The sequence below is a fragment of the Lontra canadensis genome, unplaced genomic scaffold (genome assembly GCF_010015895.1).
Source record: "Lontra canadensis isolate GAN:19392208 unplaced genomic scaffold, GSC_riverotter_1.0 scaffold305, whole genome shotgun sequence".
Lineage (NCBI taxonomy): Eukaryota > Metazoa > Chordata > Mammalia > Carnivora > Mustelidae > Lontra > Lontra canadensis.
Window position 1 is genome coordinate 31899 of NW_022631299.1, and position 20890 is coordinate 52788.

Genomic DNA, 20890 nt, shown 5'->3' on the forward strand with positions numbered 1-20890 from the left:
TCTTTGTACATGTGCTTTATGATTTGCCCTACCTGCCCCTGTCTGGCTCTTTTACTCTTGGCCTTCTGCTTTTTGATCTCTGTACTTCTGTTTCCTCTTCTCTTTCCTTTTTTTTTTTTTTTCCTGGGGAGGAATGGGCTCAGCCTGCTTATTACCCAGGATTTGCAGGTTGGCTCCCAAGATGACATTTGGTTCTGACACCGACTGAACTTGAGGACACCCGCATGTGGGAGGCCATTGAGCCTCCACCTGCCTGCCTGGGTCACGGGGCTGGCAGGGTGGCTGCAGCCCTGGCTGGCTCCTGGCTCCCAAGGGAGCTTGAGCAGGAAAGGGGACTGATGATAGTCATAACTGCTAGTTGAGGGGCCAAGTGCCATGTGTATGTCACTTTTAGTCTCCACAATTCTGATCAGTGGACTCTGTCCTAGTCTTATAGATGAGGAAACAGCCGAGAGTGAGCTCCAGTAACTTAGCCAACAACCAGAGAGCTGCAAGATGGGGTTTAGGTCTGGGGATTTCATTGTGTAAAGAATACTCCCTGTTTCCACGCAACAGCTACTGGCTGTCTAGTGCATGTTATGAGGTGGGGTGGTCCAAAAAGGGTAAGACAGATTGTTGATTCGACCTTCAGGGGTGCTGTACTCAGCCGAAGTTGGCAAGTCGGAGAGCAGATCATCAGCCAGATGCCAGGAAGCTGCTGACTAGTGGGAACCCGTGCAGAACTTGGTTGTGCCTGAGAGGTCTCAGTGGGATCTAGGGCTGGGTTGCTGGCTGGACTGGTTGAATTAGATGTCTCTTGAAGACATGAGAAAGAAAGCTGTTTCCTCCCTTCAGCTTGTCTTCATGGCTCTCTGGTCACTCAAAGGGAATTTCTCAGCTTGGCTTAGTGCAAGGGTCTGAGGGGGACTTGTTCACCTAAAGCAGGCATGCTGCTTCCAGAAGCTTGTTTTCTGATGAAAAGAGGCAGAAAGGACACTTACTAAACTTGGTACTAGCTTATTTACACAGTGGGTATGCATTTGCTTCCTTGGGCTTTTTTTTTTTTTTTTTTTTAAGATTTTATTTATTTATTTGACAGAAGGAGAGAGATCACAAGTAGGCAGAGAGGCAGACCGGGAGGAAGCAGGCGCCCTGTTGAGCAGAGAGCCCGATGCAGGGCTCAATCCCAGGACCCTGGGATCATGACCTGAGCCAAAGGGAGAGGCTTAACCCACTGAGCCACCCAAGTGCCCCGTTCCTTGGGCTTTTATGGCCAGGACTTGAACCATTCAGGTCTGTGGAGTGAGCCAGGAGATCGTTTAAAGACCACTCTGGCCTCTGAGGAACTCAGAGACCTGGAGAAACCGTTTCCCCTTTTCATAGCACCGTGGAGAGGAATGAGATTCCAAGGGCCCCGGGGGTCTCAGTCCACATCTCCCTAGAGACCCACTCAGAGGCCACCATTCTGGGATAGAGCTGGAGAGAACATTTTATGAATGGAACTTGGCAATTTAGGAAGCATTTGGCAAGATCCATTAAGACAGAGGAGGTAGTGGAGATGTCGTGGAAGGGCCTAGAGTGTGAGGCCGAAGGGTGTTCGTGACTTGGGGGGTGATGGAGAGGTAGCTGACTTCTGGGGGGACGCCAGGGAAGGGTCTTGGTGTCGCTGGCCTTCTTCTTCCCGGCTTCTGCTCACACCGGACCTCCCAGCTTCAGCCTTGGAAGGCCCCACCTGGCTGCTCAGGCTTCACCTAAGTCTTCGAAGTCCGAGGGAGGGTGAGGGCGAGGGAGGAGGCGCAGAATATCCCCGGCGGGCTGCCCACCCGCTCCCTGTGCTGCCCAAGGCACCGCCCGGGTCCTTGCTGCAGGGGCTGAGGGCCCAGCTGGGCCTGCTGCCCTCCCCGGCCCGGGGGCGTCTCCCGCACTTGGGTGACTCCGCGGGGAAGCCAGGTGGTGATGCTGGAGAGGGGCTCGTAAGGGGACCATCCTCCCTGAGGGGCCTCGCAAAGAGACGGTTGGTTTTCCGGGAGGCCCCGCCCCGCCAGCTCCTCCCTTAGCCAGTCAGGGGGCGGGGCGGGAAGGGGGCGGGGTCCAGCAGAACCTTCCAGTCACGACCCTTTTTCTCCCCGTCACTCCCCAAGCAGCACGGTTGCCCGGCAACATCCGAAAATCTCCGCTTTGGAGCTGTGCGATTTCCCTTCTGCCCGGTGGCAGTTGCCGAAGGGACCAACGACGCGGGGCGGACTCCTGACTCCGTCAACCCCCTAAGCCTTCACAGCCGGCCCTGGGCCTACCACCGAGATGCCGAGCCTCCTGCGGTCCTAGAGGGGACTCGGGCGAGGGGCGGGGGTAGAGGGGCCGCGGCCAGAGCCGCTTCCGGTTTCAAGCTGCCAGCCCTGGCGTCTGGTTGCTGGCTGGGAACTCCGATCCCCGCAGCCCTCGTGGCAGCCGCGTGGACACCTCCCGCCGGCGTTCTAGCACCTTCCGAGCCCCGGAGCAGGGCCCGACAGTGGTGCTGGGGAGAGCCGGGAGGGAGACCGCGGTCCTCTTGAAGGGGTGAGGAGCTGGGGAAACGGAGGTGGCCAGTGCGAGGGGAATGGGGGTGGCCCTGGGGGCGTGCGGAGGCAGGTGAAGGGCGGCGGGACGTGAAGTGGGGCTTTGTTGCTTTCACTCATCCGTTTATTACATGAATGCCTGCCTTCCAGGTTCTTTGCCAAACGTTGAGGAATACGCGATGACAAAGCCAGACGAGGTCCTTGCCCTAGGAGCTTCTGGTCCGGTGAGGGAGACTGATAAGCAGATAAGTGACACGCGTTGTTTTCAAGTAGAGAAAAACGCCAGAAAGGAAGGAACGGGCGAAGCGATGGAGGGTGATAGGAACAGACTGTCAGAGCGGGCGGCTTCGAGGCGGGAACATTTCAGCTGCGACATGGAGAATGACAAAAAACTGTTTTACAAGGATTTGGGGGCAGAACCTTCCAAGCAAGGGGAGCAGAATGAATAAAGGCCCTGCCATGAGGAAGAGATTGATATACCGGGAGCTGACATGACACCTCTGGTGGGTGGGAGGGAAGGTGAGAGGTGCCTGCAGGAGGCAGGCAGGGGCTCGGAAGGTGCTAGAAGGTGAGACTTGCCAGGGGCTGTGGTCTGAGGTTTCTCCTTGGTATAGGGCAGAGGGTGGAGAAAGGGAGGTTATGAAGATGATCCAGCCTTCCTCATCTTCGTGATCCTTTGCCAGCCTGTGATGTGTGGCCGTCAGGTTTTCTTGCCTGGGTTGCAAAGACAGCACTCCGTGGCCTGCACCTCTGTCACCTCCTAGAGGACCCCAGTTTTTCTGTTTTCAGCTAAGAAAGTTCCAGGCCAATCATGAAGATTAATACTACCATCCAACCGGCCACTGACCAGAACAAGTTGGGCTCAGATGTTCAGGGGAAAGTGGAAAAAGTGCCTGGAGGGCCTAAATCCCACCACCTCTCCTATACCATATGCTCCTGTGGGCATGTCCCTGTGACAGGTTCCTGGCGATGCCTTGCTCCCTGGGACTAAGCACTCACTACTGAGCTCTTCCTGCATGTAAGAGTTAGTGCTGGGCTCGTTTACATAATCCTTATAGCAACCCTGTGAGTCAGTGAATCAGGATTCAGTTCCACTACAAATATTAGAGAGCTAGGCAGCTTGTGGTGGAACTGGTGTGGCAGCCCGAACCCACAAAGTCAACAGGGACCCTGGCTCTTCTTAGCCTGCTGCTGCACCACCATTCAAATGCTATCTCATAATCCCAAAACAAGGAGTAGGATTTTCATACATGCTGGTTTTTTAAATGTAAACCAAATGGGAATACTGCGTACAACTTTATCTTAATAAGTCTGAAGTTGTAGATGAAAGGGATGATTTCCTAGAAAAGTGAAACTACCAAAGTGTAGTCAGGATGACAAGGAAATTCTGAATATCTAATATCCCACGAGAGAAATTATAAAAATAATTATTTTTATGTTCTGTTTTTTAAAAGATTTTATTTATTTATTTGACAGAGAGAGACACAGCGAGAGAGGGAACACAAGCAGAGGGAGTGGGAGAGGGAGAAGCAGGCTTCCCACCAAGCAGGAAGCCCAATGCAGGGCTCAGTCCCAGGATCCTGGAATCATGACCTGAGCTGAAGGCAGACACTTAACAACTGAGTCACCCAGGCGCCCCTATGCTCTATATTTTAAAGGTTATTTATTTTATTTTTTTTAAAGATTTTATTTATTTATTTGACAGAGATCACAAGTAGGCAGAAAGGCAGGCAGAGAGAGAGGGGGAAGCAGGCTCCCTGCTGAGCAGAGAGCCCGATGTGGGGCTCTATCCCAGGACCCTGGGATCATGACCTGAGCCGAAAGCAGAGGCTTTAACCCACTGAGCCACCCAGGCGCCCCTTAAAGCTTATTTATTTAAGAGAGAGAAAGAGTGAGCACAAGTGGAAGGGGCAGAGGGAGACAGAGAATCCCAAGCAGACTCCATGCCAAGCACGGAGACCGATGCTGTGCTGATTTCACAATGCTATGATAGGACCAGAGCCAAAACCAAGAATTGGTCGCTCAACTGACTGAGCCCATGCAGTGCTCCTTATGTTCTTTTTTTGCTTTATTTTTTTCAAAATTGCGTTTATTCATTTGAGAGAGAGCACAGTGTCGGGGCCGGGGGAGGGAAGGACAGAGTGAGGGGGAGAAGTAGACTTCCTGCTTAGCTGGGAGGCTGACTTAGGGCTCCATCCAAGGATCCTGGGATCATGACCTGAGCCAAAGGCAAAGGCCCAACCCACTGAGCCACCCAGGCACTGCTGTATTCTATTTTTAATGAAAAAAAAAACCAACAACAACAAAAAAAAAACCCCACAAAAAAACCCCTCTTACTAGGCAGTAATCTCATTAGGGTATACACTCTGGTTGTAATAGATGTTCAGTACAGCAGAAGTTTAAACATGGTATCTATTTCTTTCTCACGTCACTGCCTGGGTATAAACCCAGGCCTAGTTCGGTGGCTCCACAATCATCAGGAGTCCAGGCACTTTCTGCCTTACTGCTTCGATACCTCTGGGTATTACTTAAGTCTGCATGGTCCACGCCACTATGTCCAAATTCCTATTAGCACCTGGGAAAAAGAGAATAGGAAGACAGGACCCATCCCTTTCTAGTAAAATACATATATCACATCTGCTCACATCTCATCACCTTCAATTTAATTACATGGCCATGCTTAGCTGCAGGAGAGGCTGGGAAATCCTTATTCTTTTTTTTTTTTTTTTTCTTTTAAAGACTTTATTTGAGAGAAAGAACAAGCTGGGGTAGGGAGGGGCAAGGGAGAGGGAGAAGAAGACTTTCTGCTGAGTGGGAAGCACTACATGGGGCTCGATCCCAGGACCTCGGAGATCACGACCTGAGTCAAAGGCAGACAGTTTAACCGACTAAGCCACCCAGGCACCCCTACTCCTTATTCCGAATGGCTATGTGCCTGTTGAAAAATTCTTACTATAGGAGAAAAGTGATATTAGGGAATAGCTAGTATTCTTTTGCTGCAAATGAGAATAAATGTTCCTTAATATGAGCATGGATATATATCAGAGACACAATGAGTAATTGTAAATCATTAAAAGTATTTTCATGAAGCAAGAGAGTGATGCCTGTTGTCCTCAATTTTTTACACTGTTTAGAGAATTCTGTACTAAGAAAATAATGAGTACAAATTCTGGAAATGAATATAAATTTTCCAGAAGGAAAAATTAGACTTTTTCATTATTTATAGATTATATTTCCTAGCTAGAAAAATAAATACTTTAAGGAAAAAAAAAAAAAAAGAAAAGAAGTACTGTTGGGTGGTCAGTTTCCATGTAATTGAATGCAAATAACTTGTCATTTACTGGCACTGGCCAATAAAATATATGGTAAATGTGCCAGTTATTAATTTATTATTTCTCAGCCCACAATACACACATTTTTCCCGCTTTGTGGTATTAGAGCCTTTCTCTTTTGCCAGCCATCTTGATGTTAGCCTTTGCCAATAGAGGGCGACAGAAGAACGCTCTAAGTCCACACCTCGTTAAAAAGGGACTGTCAAGTTCCTTTTTTCAGTGCAGTTTTCCAGGGGACCAGCAGAGGGAGCGTAGGAGCATCCACTTCAGCAGTGGTCCCGGAACCGTCTTGACTCACGCCCTCCAGCAAATTGTTAAAGCAGATGTTGGAAGGTGGGTGTTTGTATAAATGACTTGCAAATACAGGAAACCGGAAATCTTCTAAATGACCCAGAGTAAGGAACTTTAAATAAAATTTGGGGGACGCCTGGGTGACTCAGTTAAGCAGCTACCTTTGGCTCAGGTCATGATCCTAGGCTCTTGGGCTTGAGCCCTAAATTGGGCTCCTTGCTCAGCCGGGAGTGTGGATCTCTCTGCCTCTTCCTGCCACTCTGCCTGCTTGTGCACTCTCTCTCTGACAAGTAAATAAAGTCTTCTTTAAAAAAAAAAAAAAGATTTTATTTATTTTTTTGTCAGAGAGAGAGAGTGAGCATAGGCAGACAGAGTGGCAGAGGAAGAGGCAGGCTCCCCGCAGAGCAAGGAGCCCGATGCGGGACTCGATCCCAGGACGCTGGGATCATGACCTGAGCCAAAGGCAGCGGCTCAACCAACTGAGCCACCCAGGCGTCCCTAGTCTTCAAAAATAAATAAATAAATAAAATAAAATAAAATAAAATTTGGAACGTCGATACTATGGAATACTATGCAACCTGCAAAACAGTTGCATTTTATTTGTGCATGCTGATACAGAAAGATACCATTTTTATTTTTTTTAAGATTTTATTTATTGGGGTGCCTGGGTGGCTCAGATGGTTAGCGTCTGCCTTCAGCTCAGGTCATGAGCCTGGCGTCCTGGAATTGAGCCCTGCATTGGGCTCCCTGCTCAGTGGGGACCCTGCTTCTCCCTCTTCCTCTACTGCTCCCCTTGCAGTAAATAAAAAAACATTTTATTTGGCAAAGAGAGCACAAGCAGGGGGAGTGGCAGGCAGAGGAAGAAGCAGACTCCCCCGCTGTGCAGATAGCCCAACATAGGGCTCAATTCCAGGACTCTGGGATTATGATCTGACTGAAGGGAGACCCAGGAGCCATAGAGATATCCTTGATAGACTTTTGTGTCAACAAAACATTACTTACCATAGAATTATTCCAAAATTACACTAGAAATATTCATAGAGGTAGAAGTGTTTTAACAGGCTAAAATATTAATGCTCACTTTTGAATGGCCTTAATAGGAATATATTTTTACCTCCAGTTATTTTTGCCTTCAGTTAGCAAATACTGTGCCAGGCACAAATCCAGATGCTAGGAGTAGGGCAGTGAAAACGCTGACCTCGCGGAGTTTACAGCCTAGTACTGGGGGACAGATATTACACAAGTATGTCAGGTAGTGATAAAAGAGAAAAATAAGGTAGGGCAGAAGCATGGTGGGAGGCTGGTCACATAGGCTTAGGGAAAGCCAGTTGGAGGGAGCGACATTTGAGCACATCGAGGGTGCTAGTTTGTGGATACAGATAGCTTTATAATTTCCCGTACTTAATTTTTTCTACACTAGGCATGCAATACTTGCATAATCAAATCAAAAGACACCGCTTTATATTTCAGGAAATATGTATTTCCTGAAATACAGATATATATAGCCTCATATATATCTATATATAGATAGGTATAAATAAGATAGCCTTATATAGAAATACAGCCTTAGATCTCCAGGTAGAGAAGTAAGAGTGTGGGAGCAGGTACAAATGCATGGGAAGGAGAACCCAGAGCTCCCCCACCGCCCCGCAGACGAAGCTGCTGGTGGGAGACCGGGGGGGCTCCCCGGGATCAGGGTGACCGCGTGTGGCGTACTGCCACAACGCCCCCGCCGAGGCTCGGGTGCGAAGATCGCCGCAGGAGCCTCCGCGTCCCTCGCGGGACTGCATTTCCCAAGAAGCTCCACGCCCCGCTAGGCGCGGCTAACGACTTCGGCGAGGACGGGACTCAAGAAGCTGGAGAGGAGTACCCCGGAGCCGAGCCGCGCGCATTCAACTCGTGGCTGGGCCAGATGCCTTCTCGGCCCACCAGACCAGCCATGGCTTTCCCTTTTCGCCTTTCACCGACCGGGCGAGGGCAGAGAAATATGAAAATACGAGTTTAGAAGCTGACTTCAGCTCGGGGACATAGGTGGGCGCTGCTACCTCCTGATTGGCCAACTCTGGGAATTCTCCCCGTTCATTGGCTATCCGTCAGGAAGAAGGCGGACTCAATGGGCGAAGGGCTTCCTGGGGCGTGTAGTTCGAGTGCTTCTTACGGCGCATGCGCTATGTCGTTTCCCGGCGAGCCCCGCGCGAACTTCCGGCGCAAGAACCTGGCGACGGAACTAGGAACCCCTGGGTAGTTGTGGGCGGTGTGTATCTCGGGGGCGGGACCGGCGACGCGGGCTGCGGGCTCCGAGGTCGGGCGCAGGGCTCCGGGAGGTAGGGGCCGGAGCCCCGAGACAGAGGCCGAAGGGGGCGCGCGCTGCTAGGAAGCGCCGGGGGTGGGGTTGCCTGCGCCCGCCTTACCCGCCCGTCGCCTCTCAGCCGCGCGCTGGCGAGGTTGCTGGGGTCGGAGCGCCGGGCTCCGGCCGGTCCGCGTTCCCGCCCGCCGCGTCCTGCCGAGGGACCCTGGTGAGTCCCGGGCCCTCTCCGAAAGGAGCCTTCTCCTCGGTCACTGGAGGATGAGAATGGAGCGCGTACTTTTCAGGGGTGTTGTGAGGAGTAGGAGAATAAAGTAAATAAAGTGCTTAGTGTGTAGTAGAGAAGGACTGGAAACAAGCTGGGTGCCTCGCTTGGGTAAGAACCTGGAGCGCATTCACACCTTGGAATCTCCCAGAGCGGCTAATGAAGAAACATTGTTAGGTGGAAAAGCAAGATACAAAATAGTAAGTGCAGTAAGACCTCATTTCTGTAAGCACACAGAACCACTTGGTTTTCCCCGTTCCTATGGATACATTTCCAGTAAATGGACAGGGAAAAGTCCAGGAGGTCACATGTCATACTGTTAATGGGTGTGTGTGTGTGTGTGTGTGTGCAACTGCCTTTGGAAGGGAGCTTCTATTTTATGTTTCTGTGTTGTTTAAATCCCCCACTTTTTATTATAACGCTCTGTTTCACTTTTTTGTTGGAAAAAAGCAATTGAGGAAAATTTCAAAATACATACTTTTCAGGGCTATCTGGGAGTATCGATGGAAGGTATAAATATGTGTCATTCATTCGTATGTACCTGTGGATAAATGGCTTAGCCTGGTGTCTGTGAGCTCTTTGCCGATACCCCAGGGCCAAGATGTCTTGAAATTCAGAAGTTTTCAGATTTGAGGAAGGTAATCTAGCACACATGGTATATCAAGCAACCTCACCAGAGGAGCCTACAGCAACACTCAGTCATCCAATGTGTTAATTCTATTTTTTACTTAAGTGTAATACACATACAGAAATACATGGTAAGTACAACTTGGCGAATATTTACAACCTGAAGAGATACATAAAATATTTTTGCTGTAAGATATACAAACATTTACCTTGAGGGAGATAAGTGGAGATTATGAATGTGGTCATATCAGTAGGCCAGGTAGTGAACACCTGGGAGTTTTGGATCTCAAAGCTGAGGATAAGGGACTGTAGACATGTGTTGGTAGCACAGAGAGTCACATGAGCAAGGCCTAAAGAAGACTTCAGAGCCAGGAGAGGACAGGAGCAGGCTGGCTGGTGTTTGCTTATGTATTCCCCCCCTGACCCCCACCTTTTGCTCTTTTCCCAGGAGTACCTGTCCAGATGCCCACCCGGCTGCCACAGGGGATCCCTCTGGGAGACTGAAGGGCAGGTTCCCAGGCCCAGGTTGAGGCCAGCCAGTCCTGAGCTTTAGACCAGGGGAATGGCAGCACCCCCAGAGCCTCAGGATGAGGCCCCGGGGGAGGGAGAGGGGCTGCTGATCGTCAAGGTGGAAGATTCCTCCTGGGAGCAGGACTCTGCCCGGCAAGAGGATAGCAGGGACTCCGAGGCCTGTCGCCAGCGCTTTCGGCACTTTTGCTACAGGGATGTGGGCGGGCCCCATGAGGCCTTCAGCCAGCTCTGGGAGCTCTGCTGCCGCTGGCTGCGGCCAGAGCTGCGCACCAAGGAGCAGATCCTGGAGCTGCTGGTGCTGGAGCAGTTCCTGAGCGCGCTGCCCGGAGGCGTCCAGGGCTGGGTCCGAGAGCGGTGTCCAGGGAGTGGAGAGGAGGCCGTTGCCTTGGTGGAGGTCCTGCAGAAGCAGCCAGTGAAAGCATGGCCACAGGTAAGCCAGCACCTGGCTGGCACCTGGCTGCAGAATGGTGGCCGTCTCCGTAGAAACAAGTACTCCAGGGGTGGTGGTGATGCAGAGCCAGAGGAAGCAGCAACAGGAGCGTGTCATACAGGTGTTGCCTTTCTGAAAGACACCGTCCAAATGAATCTGGTTTCTTTTTGGTGGCTTTGGAGGGTGGTCCCAGTAGGACCAAAGTGGGCGGTTTGAGCTCCACGCTGGTTCTACAAATACAGTGTTCTGCTGTAGTCCAGGCCCTAGGGATATAGTCATGTGTAATGAGAGCAGCAGAGTGGGTATGAGAAGGCAGCTGTCCGTGTGAACCCTGCTCTCTGAGGGGTGTTGGATTCTTGACCTTGGGGAAGGTGCTAATGAGTGGCTGGGGTGTGGTGTTCCGCCCTGGCTGTGGAGGTCTGCCCCCACACCCCCGTACTCAGGGTCTCTGTGATTTGGCCTTGGGGAGCTCTTCTTGCCTCGTGCTTGATTGGGCACACAGCACTGCCTGGTGTCACCTTCTCCCCTGGATTTTTCTGGGACCCCATGCGGATCTCCTTCCCCACGTCCTGAGGGACGTGTCCTGTGTCTCCTTCCCAGGGATTAAGCTCTGTCTCCCCCGTCCGGTCTCGGTGCTGATGAGCATGTTGTGGTCCCTGCACAGGAAGTGCCCTCAGAGGAGGTGGAACCCGAGGCTACGGTCCAGGGACCCCAGGCCAGGGGGCTTTGCATGAAGGTGGGGGCGCGAAGCTGGCTACCTGCACCTTGGGAGCAGCGCAGCTATGGTGGTAAGTAAGCTTGTAGGCCCCAGATTGCTGGGCAGGGGCCTGGCTCCTTCCTGAGCCTTGCGCTGAGGGTAGCAGGAAGGGTATTTCTGTTCCAGAAAGCCTAGGGATGCGTGTGCATGTACACGTGTGAGATCTCACTCCTGGCCCGGGCTGGCGTCTGTGAGCCTCTGTTCTTCTTCAGCCCAGCTTCCCGCTCTTAAAGAAGGGAGAACCAGAGAGACAGCCGACACCTGCTTTGCCTCTGAGGCCCACGTGAGTTACCAGTCCGTTTGTCCCCTCTGAGGCCCTCGTTGCCATCTTGAGTCCCTAAAATGGACCTTGTCTTTTCATTAAGGCCTCTCCCGGCTCTCCTGGCTCTGCTTGGACCCATCCTGTCCCCCAACCCCAGGGATGCTCCAGAGTGACAGTTCTGAGCCAGGTGGTTTGTTTTTGTTTCTGTTTCTGACCTCATTCTAGGGACCTGTGACATTTGGAGACATTCCCTTCTATTTCTCCCGGGAAGAATGGGGCTCTCTGGACCCTGCTCAGAGGGAACTCTTTTGGGACATCAAGCGAGAGAACTTCCGGAATGTTGCCCTGGGTAAGCAGTGGTGCAGACTGGACCCTTGGGGTCCTTGGCTCCTCCGAACTGGAAGCAGCAGCCATCGTGGGGGTTCCCGGTGACAGAGGGTGGGGGTGGGCAGGCCATACACCCGCGTTATGTTCCTGTTGGAATCCTCAGTCTTCCCACCTCCTCCTTAGCTGGCTGAAAAGTGGCTTTGGCTGGGTCTTTCCAGGAGCCCTGGGTGATTTTCCCTTCACGTCAGTGTTCATTTTTCTCGGCCTGTGAGTGTGTGTTTCCATATGGTGGGTGCTCGCCCCGCGTCAGCACTGTGCTGAGCTCTTGTGGGCATTTTCCTGCGATTCTCACCACCTGCTGCACAGAAGTGTGGTCGTGGGTCACACACAAGGGATCGCAGGTCAATGGACACTGCAGGGACTGAGCTGGGACTGTCCTTATGACAGCCCACGAAGGGGGCTCACAGTAGGAGCACCGAGCGTCCATGTGCCAAGGCCTGGGCCCTGCTCTTCGGAGGCCGCCCTCCTGGAGCTCCTGTCCCCGCTAGAGCCTTTCTGAGCCCTGTTTGGGGGTTCTCTCATGGAATCCGCATGACCCAGCGGGCCGGCTAGGATCATTCTCTGTGCAAATCTGTTGTTGAGTTTAGGGGATAAGAGCTTGTGGAATGTGCGTAGCCACCTAGGCCGAACCCATGTGGCTTCTTAGTTTCTGGTAAGAAATACTGAGGGTTTGTGTAATTTACAAATTACCTGAATTTATTGTTTCAGCGCTTGAATAGCCAAGGTTCAGAGCGTGGGACGTGGGGTGCCAGTGTGGATATGGCTGTGGAAGGCTGGGCGTGTGATTAGTAGGCATCTAGGCAGGCAGGATCGGCCCCGACTGGATCCCCTTGCCTCTGCCTCAGAAGTGTTTCTCCGTGGCCATTTTGTTGTGTCCCTATTTTATGGCGAGGAAACTGAGGCTGGGGTCTGTGCAGCCCAGGGCTTTCTGGACCTGAGTCCTGTTTCTGCCTCGCCCCAGCTCTGGCGCCAGAACCCAGTGGAACTGAAGAGGCCGCCCCCTCTCGGCTTGCAGGTTTGGGGCTCCGGAGCCACAGGGAGCAACCCGGGCTGGAGGAGTCGGTGACAGCACCGAGGGGCCAGGCCGGAGACGGTGGCCGTGGCACCGGCCACAGTGACGTGACTGCGTCCTGGAGCCCTGAGGAAGCCGAGGCTCGGGAGGGCGAGGCCCGGCCGGGGGCGCCTCTGGGCCGCGCAGTGGGGGCGCGGAGGGGGCGGCCGCCCGCGCGCCGGCGGCAGCTGCAGGACCTGGCGGCCGAGAAGCCGCACAGCTGCGGTCAGTGCGGCAAGCGCTTCCGCTGGGGCTCGGACCTGGCGCGCCACCAGCGCACGCATACCGGTGAGAAGCCGCACAAGTGCCAGGCGTGCGAGAAGAGCTTCCGCAGCTCGTCGGACCTGCTGCGCCACCAGGGCGTGCACACGGGCCAGAAGCCCTTCTCCTGCTCCCAGTGCGGCAAGAGCTTCAGCCGCAGCGCCTACCTGGCCGACCACCAGCGCATCCACACGGGCGAGAAGCCCTTCGGCTGCAGCGAGTGCGGCAAGAGCTTCTCACTGCGCTCCTACCTGCTGGACCACCGGCGCGTGCACACTGGCGAGCGGCCCTTCGGCTGCGGCGAGTGCGACAAGAGCTTCAAGCAGCGCGCCCACCTCATCGCCCACCAGAGCCTGCACGCCAAGATGGCCCAGCCTGTGGGCTGAGGGCTGGCGAGGGCCGGGGGTGGGGGTGGGGGGGGTCTCCCGAGGGTGAAGCAGCCACCGCAGGCCCCCTGGGCTTCACCCTCGCTCTGTGGCCTCCATCCAGGCTGCCCACCCTGCCCTAGGGCCTGGCCCCTGCTCCCAGGGAGGGGGAAGCCCCGCACCTCATGGCCATTTTCCTTCTTTCCTGGGGCTGCAGCACATTCCTGGCCTGTGGCCTCTGCGTGGGAGACAGGCTGCGCCATCAGGGAAGTGTGAGGACTGGGGCAGGGCCTGGGGTCCTCTGCACTGCCCTAACCCCCCCGCCCCTGGCCTTGCTTGCCCCCGTGGCTCTTTGTTCCCTGCCCCGTGGGCTGAGTCTGGGGGCCTGGCCCGCTGCCCTTCCAAGCTGTGCCTTGCAGTAGGTGTGGAGGACAGGCCATGACCTGCGGGATGCTGCTGGGCTCTGGGAGGGACAGCCCATCCTGGGGAGGATCTGGGTCCTGGGTATGGCCACAGGAGGCTTTCCAGCCACATCCCCTCCCATTTCTAGGCCGTGACCGTTGGGCCCTGAACGGAAACCAGCTGCCTCTGCTCTTAGCCTACTTGCCTCCAAGCGAGTTCCTGAGCGCACTCCCCGGCCAGTCTGGTGAGGGTGGTGGCGGCTCCAGGGATGGGAGGCCCACACTGAAGACCAAGGACAGGGCTGCTGGAGGCTGGCTGCCCCTGGCGGCCCCCTTCTCCAGAGGTGTGGGGTTCGTGATACTTAACACTAGCACTCTGTTAGCGCTCAGTCGCTGATTCCCTAAGCACTGCATTCCGTGCTGCTGGCCACAGTGTCTGCAGATAGGTGACAGCAGGCACCCACCACGGGCTCTCTGAAGGAGCTCGGCTCTGCTGGTCTCCAAAGGGCAGGCAGCAGAGGATGTTGAATAAATAACGGAATCTTTCTCTAGGCTGATCTGTTCTTTGTGTGGTTGCTGGGCGGGGGTCCCGGAATTCACACCTCTCCAGCTCCCGGTTTGGGGGTGTCAGTGGCTCTGGCATGGGGTGGTCACCTGGTGGAGACCCACTCTTGGCTTCCAGGTTGTCTGGGCCCCAAAGTACCGGCGGGAGTCTCAGGACTCTCATCAGCTTGTGTCAGCCGAGGACTGGGGGCAGCTCAGGATGGGACAGCTGATGACACCCCTCGCCATCCTGGCAGGACAATAGGAGAGCTGAGCAGGTCTTCACTGGGCCGCTCCCTTTCTCCTCAATGGCAATCTGAAGGAACAGGCTTGAGTGCGAGGTGACTGGGGCGGATGGCACAGTGTGCTCTGGCTGTTCAAGGGGATCCAGGACTCCAAGCTGGTCCCGGTGCTCAGACTCCTTAGCGGGAGAGGACAGCTGTCAGAATGGGCCCCATTCCCCACCCAGCCCTTGACATTTGACCCCTCCCCTGCTGAGGCCCCCCCGCCTGGAGCCTGCGCAGAACTGATGGATGCATAGTCAGGGGGCCTCCTGCTCCCACAGAGCCCTTCCCAGTTGGCCTGGTAGTAGCCTCGGCAGGCCACCTGAAGGGTGGGGGGGTAGACAATGACAGAACGTTCGGTTCCCTAGTCTGTGTGCCAGCCTCTCCCGCCCCAGGGCCCTTCCTCAGCCAGTCCCCCATTTAACACTTACTTCATCTTGAGCTCGCTGTGGTGGACTGGACTCCCCAGATGAAGCACCTGGGGCCCCTCTGTGGACAGATGACTCCAGTGGGGGTTTCTGCCTGTGAGACAGCACGTGCTACCTCTCCCTGTACCCTTGAGCTCAAGGCTGCCATGTGCACATGTGCGGGTGGTGTGGGTGGTGTGCAGGAGTGGGGGGGGGGTGCGGTGAGAGCCGTGCGTGGACTTCTCGGTGCTGGTGGCTGGCTCGGAAGGGAGACACTCCTGTGTAACAGGATCAGATAGGAGGTGGGCCAAGAGCTAAGAATAGGATTGGGCATAGGCTCCTGGCTCAGGTGGGGGTGTGCCAATGCCAGCCAGGAAGTAGCCCGCTGAAGCCAGAGAACAGTACGGGGACTGAGGCAGTGGGGCCTATGGCCTAGAGTTCCAGGGAAGGAGCAGAGTCCAGCTCAGCTCATAAACAGAGCTGATAGGACAAAGCTCAGGCAAAGGACAAGTTTTGGGTTCTGGGGCATCAGCACCAGGGGCAGGGGGTACACTTGGTGCTCAGAGGAAGCCCCCACCCAGCCCCCATGGCCTTCCTGGTGGCTGGGACCCTGCAGGTGGCCTCGCAGATGGCAGATGCTAGACAGAGTCTGGAAAGAAAGGTAGTGGGAGGCACTGACTGGCCCAGCCCATTCCTGGCTTTCAGCTGAGCCCTGCCTCAGCCCAACTCTGCCCTTGCTTCCCCAGGGGAAGTACGGCCTGCAGGGTCCCAGGGTGGCTCTGACACTCAGCAGCCCTGGGGTGTTAGCCTCCACTGTTGCTGTCCTGGAGGGTGTGTTCCGGACCCTGGGCTTTGAGAGCTGCCAGAAGAGGGAGGCCTCTGTCCAGGTGAGTCCTCACCTGCCTCTGACCTCACCCTCATCCCAGCACCCACCCCTAGGCCCACCCTGGGGCCTCCCTGGACTCAGGCTCAGCTTTTGCTCTTGTCCTAGGGCTTCCTTGAGGAGCTGGCTGGGTTCCGGGAGCAGCTGGATGCCCTTGGGGGCCCTGTGGGCTGTGCCCTCGTGGCCTTGGTGGCCCCCCGTGGGCAGCTGAGGCAGCCCCAGCAGTTGGTCTGGGAGCTGAGCCGCTGCAGGGCCCTGTGGGGCTGCCCCAAAGTTTTCCTGCTGCTCTCGACGACTCCTGGGGGTGAGTGGGCTGGGCAGGGACACCGGTTTTGGGATGGCACAAAGTAGGGGTGGTGGTGGGCAGGAGGGGCGAGCTCTACCCTCCAGGCCCATGTACCATTTCAACACCCAGCTGCCCCTGAGCCCGGAGCCTTCCTTGCTGCCCTGAGCCAGCTCTGTGGCCGATTTCCTCACTGGTCTCTGCTGCAGCTGCTGACGGAGGTAGGGGCTCCAGACGGGGAATCCCTGGGAGGGGGTCCGTGCCAGTCACTTCCACAGGCTCTGTTGTGCTCTCCTGACCCTGCTTGGCGGTTCGAGTCATTCACACGCCCCCCCCCCCATTTGTTTTACAGTTGAGTCTTTATTGTCTATGCATGTGGTATCATTCTCGAGCCCTTGCCTCCTGCCCCACCCATGCCCCTGCTCACAGCCTACTCAGGATTCCCGACACTCCCAGCCGCTTCTCAGCTCGCACCTTTGCCCACGCCACTCCCCCTGGCTTGCCCTCCTGTTGTCCCAGCCAGCCTCACACGTTCCCTACCAGGCTGTCACTGATGCCCTTCCTTGGTTTCCTCAAGTCTGCGCCTCTGCTTCTACCCAGCCCTGTTCATACTCACACAGACAGACGGTGACTGTCCGTCAGACTGCAGGTCTCTGGTAGTCAGAGTGGTGAATGATCCAGTTCTGGTCTGGGCTGGAGCCCCAACAGTCTCACTGGGCACTTGGGTGGCCACTGGTGACCCTGGAGGTGAAGGGTGGGCCCAGGCTCCATTCCACAGCTTTCCCCAGCCTGGTGTCCTCCCCAGGCAGTGGCTACCCTGTGAACCTTCCCAGACAGGCCCCAGCGTGCTCTAGGAAGCGCCCAGCTCTGTGCACACTGATCCCTGGGGTGGGGCGTGGTGTGGGTAATGGCATGGCCAGGATCCACTTAAGGACATCCATGTCCAGGGAAACCCATGACATTGAACATGAACTAGGACATCCCCTTCATGCTCTCCCATTCTTTTGTCTGTGTCCTTCCTCTATTCTGGCAGGGGACCCCAAAGAGACTGTGGTAGCCACAAGCTAGGCAGGTTGTTCCCTGAAGCCAGTGCCCTTTTCCCTCCCCAAACTGTGCCCCCATGGAGCAGCCCCCTAGGGGTTCTCTGGTCCCCCCAGGTCTTCTACAGGACAGCCAAAGAGTCAGAGGCCTCCTACTGCCCAGTCCTCCGGAGCTCCTTGAGGGGTGCACTGTGCCTGGGGGATGTGGAACCCTGGGATCCCCAGGTGAGGGGCATGGGGTGGGGTGAATGATGTGACAGCAGATGTGAGTGGGACAGAGGCTCGGGAAGACCTGAGATAGGGGGATGTGAGGATCTGGGAGGTTCTCAGACCACTCTGAATGCTCCTTAACTTATCTGTAGCCAGAACCCAGCCCCAGCGCTCAGTATGACCTGTCTGGGACCAGAGCCGCCCTCCTGCTGTCCGTGCTCCATGGCCGGCCTGGGGCCCAGCATGATGTGGAGGCGCTGCGGGGCCTGTGTCAGGCCCTGAACTTCAAGACCACCCTAAGGACAGACCCTACGGCCCAGGTGAGGTGAAGGCCAGAGCTCTGGTGGGGCTCTGAAGGAAGCTCCCCCCGCCACCCCAGGACCCGAGCGACTCTCTGCAGGGCTTCTCACCGGCTCTGGCTTCCATCCTTCCTGCTGCACGGGTGGGGAGCTTGCCTCCCGGGCTCCGGCGGCGTCCCCCGCTGCTTCTCCACTCCTCTGCTCCAGGCCCCAGCGGGACCCTCCAGCTTTTCCTTCGAGGGTTTCAGCTTCCTTCCCAGACACCTGTCAGCTCATTGCTCTCCCCTCACGCCTCTTTCCTTTGGGGAGCATTTTCCCTGCCCTGGCCAAAGACCCAGCTGCAAGAGGCTAGACCACATGATTCTTTCAATTAGGCCATGCCAGGTTTGCAGTGGGCGGGCGGGGGAGTTAGAAAAAGGACTTTCTCTGTGGGCCTGAGGCTGGCAGGAGGTGGGAAGTAGGGTGGGCAGGGACTGGACAAACCTCTCTGGAGGGCTACCAGGCACTGGGGAGGACAAAGCCTGGGCCCAGGTCTCCATCTTATCCCCACTCCAGGCTTTCCAGGAGGAGATGGCCCAGTTCCGAGAGGGCCTAGATGCCGGCAGGGTCCCGGTGAGCTGTGCCCTTGTGGCCCTCATGGCCCATGGGGGGCCACAAGGCCAGCTGCTGGGAGCTGACGGGCAGGAGTTCCAGCCAGAGGCGCTGGTGCAGGAGCTGAGCCGCTGCAGGGCCCTGTGGGGCTGCCCCAAGATCTTCCTGCTTCAGGCTTGCCGCGGGGGTAAGTGGGGCCCGCTCGTCCCCTCCCCACTGAAGGCCAGGCCAGGTTCTCGCCTCCCAGGACTTGCTGTCCACCTTCTCCAGGAGGCCTCAGCATGGGAGCTTCACGTGCACTGCCCCATCTCCTAGCCTCTCCTAGAAGTCAAGTCCATGAATTTGAGCACTTTACCCTCAGCACATGCATTTCCATCCTTTGGGTCCTTGCAGCCTGGCAGGCCTGCCCTGGATTTCTGGGGGATGGGCTGTGGACCCCTGGGGGCACCCCCAGGTATCTGCTGAGCCAAAGAGTCTGCATATCCCCTCTCCGTTCCAGGGCAGAGGGACGCTGGTGTGGGGCCCACAGCTCTCCCCTGGTTCCGGCGCTGGCTGCAGGCATCACCAACCACCCCCTCACATGCCGACGTCCTCCAGATCTATGCTGATGCCCAAGGTGGGCGTGGCTTCCTGCTGGAGCCGGGGCTTGGCCAGGACTGGTGGGAGGGCTGTCCGGTGTGCCTCTCCAGGGCTCTGATCGGGGTCTTGCCAAGAGGATGGGAAGGAAAACCTTCCGAAACCGCAAGGGCCACTGAAAATCGAGGCCTCTGCCCCTCCTTGAGCCTCAAAACAACCCTGGAGGCAGGAAGGTGAGACAGCTTTCCTAAGGTCCCACAGCTGGTAGGTGGCAGAGCTGAGAGACTTGAGTTCTTGTGGTGGTGTTGAGATTTGAGTTCGGATTTGCCTTTTCCACCCTGGGCTAATTCTACTGACTTCCCCTTGTGCCCGTGAGGCAGAGCTGGGGGGACCTCTGGGGCTGGGAGAGTCCCAGGAGGCTGGGTCAGTGCGTTGTTCCTTCTTCCAGGCAGGTCCTCCGGGGGCCCCACTCCAGGGAGCTCTGACCAAGCGGACATCCTGATGGTCTACGCAGCTGCTGAGGGTAAGCCTGCTGCCTGGGGAAAGCCTGCTACATGGGGCCCTGGCTAGATGCCTGGGCTGGCTTTAGGGGGGCCACGGCTGGGCAGGGTCAAATTGTATATTCACTCCATGAATATCAAGCACCAAGTTGTTCCAGAAGCCAGAAGTTCCCGCTCTTTGGACCATTCCCTTGCATGACCCCTGGGGTCCTGTCTGTCTGCACGCCCCACCACCCTGCTGTTTCTGCCAACAAAGAGCAGCAGGTGGGGCCCAAGCTGATGCTCTGACCCTGGTCCTCTGGCCTAGGCTGTGTAGCCTATCGGGATGATGAGAAGGGCTCGGACTTTATCCAGACTCTGGTGGAGGTCCTCAGAGCTGACCCCGGGGGAGAGCTCCTGGAGCTGCTGACTGAGGTGTGTTGGGGTTAGGGGCAGAGACCTGGGGAAAGGGGCTGGATTCATCCTTCTCCCAGCCCAGGTGTTCTGCTTACCTCCCATTCACCCTGTGGGTGAGCCAGGCTAGGGCCCGGCGAGAGCCACAGCAGGTCTTAGAGGGTTCTTTCTGCTCACTGACGGGAAGAGAAGGCGGTTGCCCACCGGGCAGGGCCCCTGGGGGTTGCGGTCAGGAGCGGGTGAACCAGCAGGGGCTGTGGGCTGCAGGCTTTATAGTAAGAGTGGGTGGGGTAATAATTTCACAGGCTTGCAGGCAACTGAAGCCCCTCAGACTGAGAGCAAGCGGAGGGTGGGGGATCCAGCTGGGTGGGGAGCCCTTCTTGCTGTGTGTGGGGCACATCTGCCAGGAGCAGAGGGCTCACGGTTAGGCCTCTGAGGCCCCCTGAGGGCCCACGACGGCAAGGCAGCGCTTGAAATTTTAGGCCTTCTCGTCCACGGGGCTCCAGGCGGGGTGCCCAGGGACCCGGCAGTCCTGGGCGCAGGTTGAGTGGGGTCCTCGCAGGTCAACCGCCGGGTGTGTGAACTGGAGGTGCTGGGTCCCGATGGCCAGAGGCGCCGCAAGGCCTGCCTGGAGATCCGCAGCTCGCTGAGGCGCCGGCTCTGCCTGCAGGCGGGACTGCGCCCGCTGCCGCTCCGGGGGTTCTGACCACCTGGGGCTACGGCCCAGCGCCGCGGCCGACTCCATCCCCTGTTCTGGTTCCTCTTGTGTAAATGGGCGCCGCAGCGCGGGCGTGGTGCGTGGGGCGCGGAGGGGGGGGGGACTGCAGTAAAGGTCTGTGGGTGATCGGGGTGCACGTGAACAGCGCCTGCCCTCGGGGAGGTGACCCAGGGAGAGAACGCATGCCACGGGACTGGCACCCCGTAAGGGTGCACCTGTGCTCCTGGGAGCGGGGGGCTGGGCCTTCCCGCGGGCGCAGGGACCGAGGAACCCAGCCCGGGCTAGGCTGGGCTGGATGTTCCGAGAGAGGTCAGCCGGGGCCCAGGTCGCTGTCTCAGCTTGCGCACTCCACAGGCGCCCCACG

General features: G+C 56.4%; 2 protein-coding genes across 11 annotated transcripts; both read left to right on the top strand.

Annotated features, from left to right (window-relative positions):
- The first annotated feature begins 2428 nt into the window (after window positions 1-2428).
- ZNF213 (zinc finger protein 213) lies at window positions 2429-13465 on the top strand. Of its 8 annotated transcripts, none has more exons than XM_032850059.1 (7): window positions 2429-2535; window positions 2685-2758; window positions 9803-10315; window positions 10980-11103; window positions 11183-11355; window positions 11560-11683; window positions 12683-13465. In XM_032850059.1, exons 3-7 carry the CDS (start codon window positions 9917-9919, stop codon window positions 13417-13419), a joined length of 1557 nt encoding a protein of 518 aa, XP_032705950.1. In that variant the 5' UTR covers window positions 2429-2535; window positions 2685-2758; window positions 9803-9916; the 3' UTR covers window positions 13420-13465. The 8 variants fall into 8 exon arrangements, with proteins under 8 accessions (XP_032705950.1, XP_032705955.1, XP_032705956.1 ...); XM_032850064.1 differs by having other exon boundaries at window positions 12737-13465; XM_032850065.1 differs by having other exon boundaries at window positions 11285-11355.
- A 1121-nt stretch (window positions 13466-14586) lies between these two features.
- LOC116862701 (putative caspase-16) lies at window positions 14587-20534 on the top strand. Of its 3 annotated transcripts, none has more exons than XM_032850077.1 (11): window positions 14587-14620; window positions 15780-15920; window positions 16025-16220; window positions 16332-16420; window positions 17357-17464; window positions 17602-17769; window positions 18304-18526; window positions 18839-18955; window positions 19364-19438; window positions 19723-19829; window positions 20371-20534. In XM_032850077.1, the coding sequence occupies exons 7-11, from the start codon at window positions 18319-18321 to the stop codon at window positions 20512-20514; spliced, it is 651 nt and encodes a 216-aa protein (XP_032705968.1). In that variant the 5' UTR covers window positions 14587-14620; window positions 15780-15920; window positions 16025-16220; window positions 16332-16420; window positions 17357-17464; window positions 17602-17769; window positions 18304-18318; the 3' UTR covers window positions 20515-20534. The 3 variants fall into 3 exon arrangements, with proteins under 3 accessions (XP_032705968.1, XP_032705966.1, XP_032705967.1); XM_032850075.1 differs by lacking the exon at window positions 14587-14620 and adding an exon at window positions 15554-15694; XM_032850076.1 differs by lacking the exons at window positions 14587-14620; window positions 16025-16220; window positions 16332-16420 and adding an exon at window positions 15554-15694.
- Window positions 20535-20890: the final 356 nt, after the last annotated feature.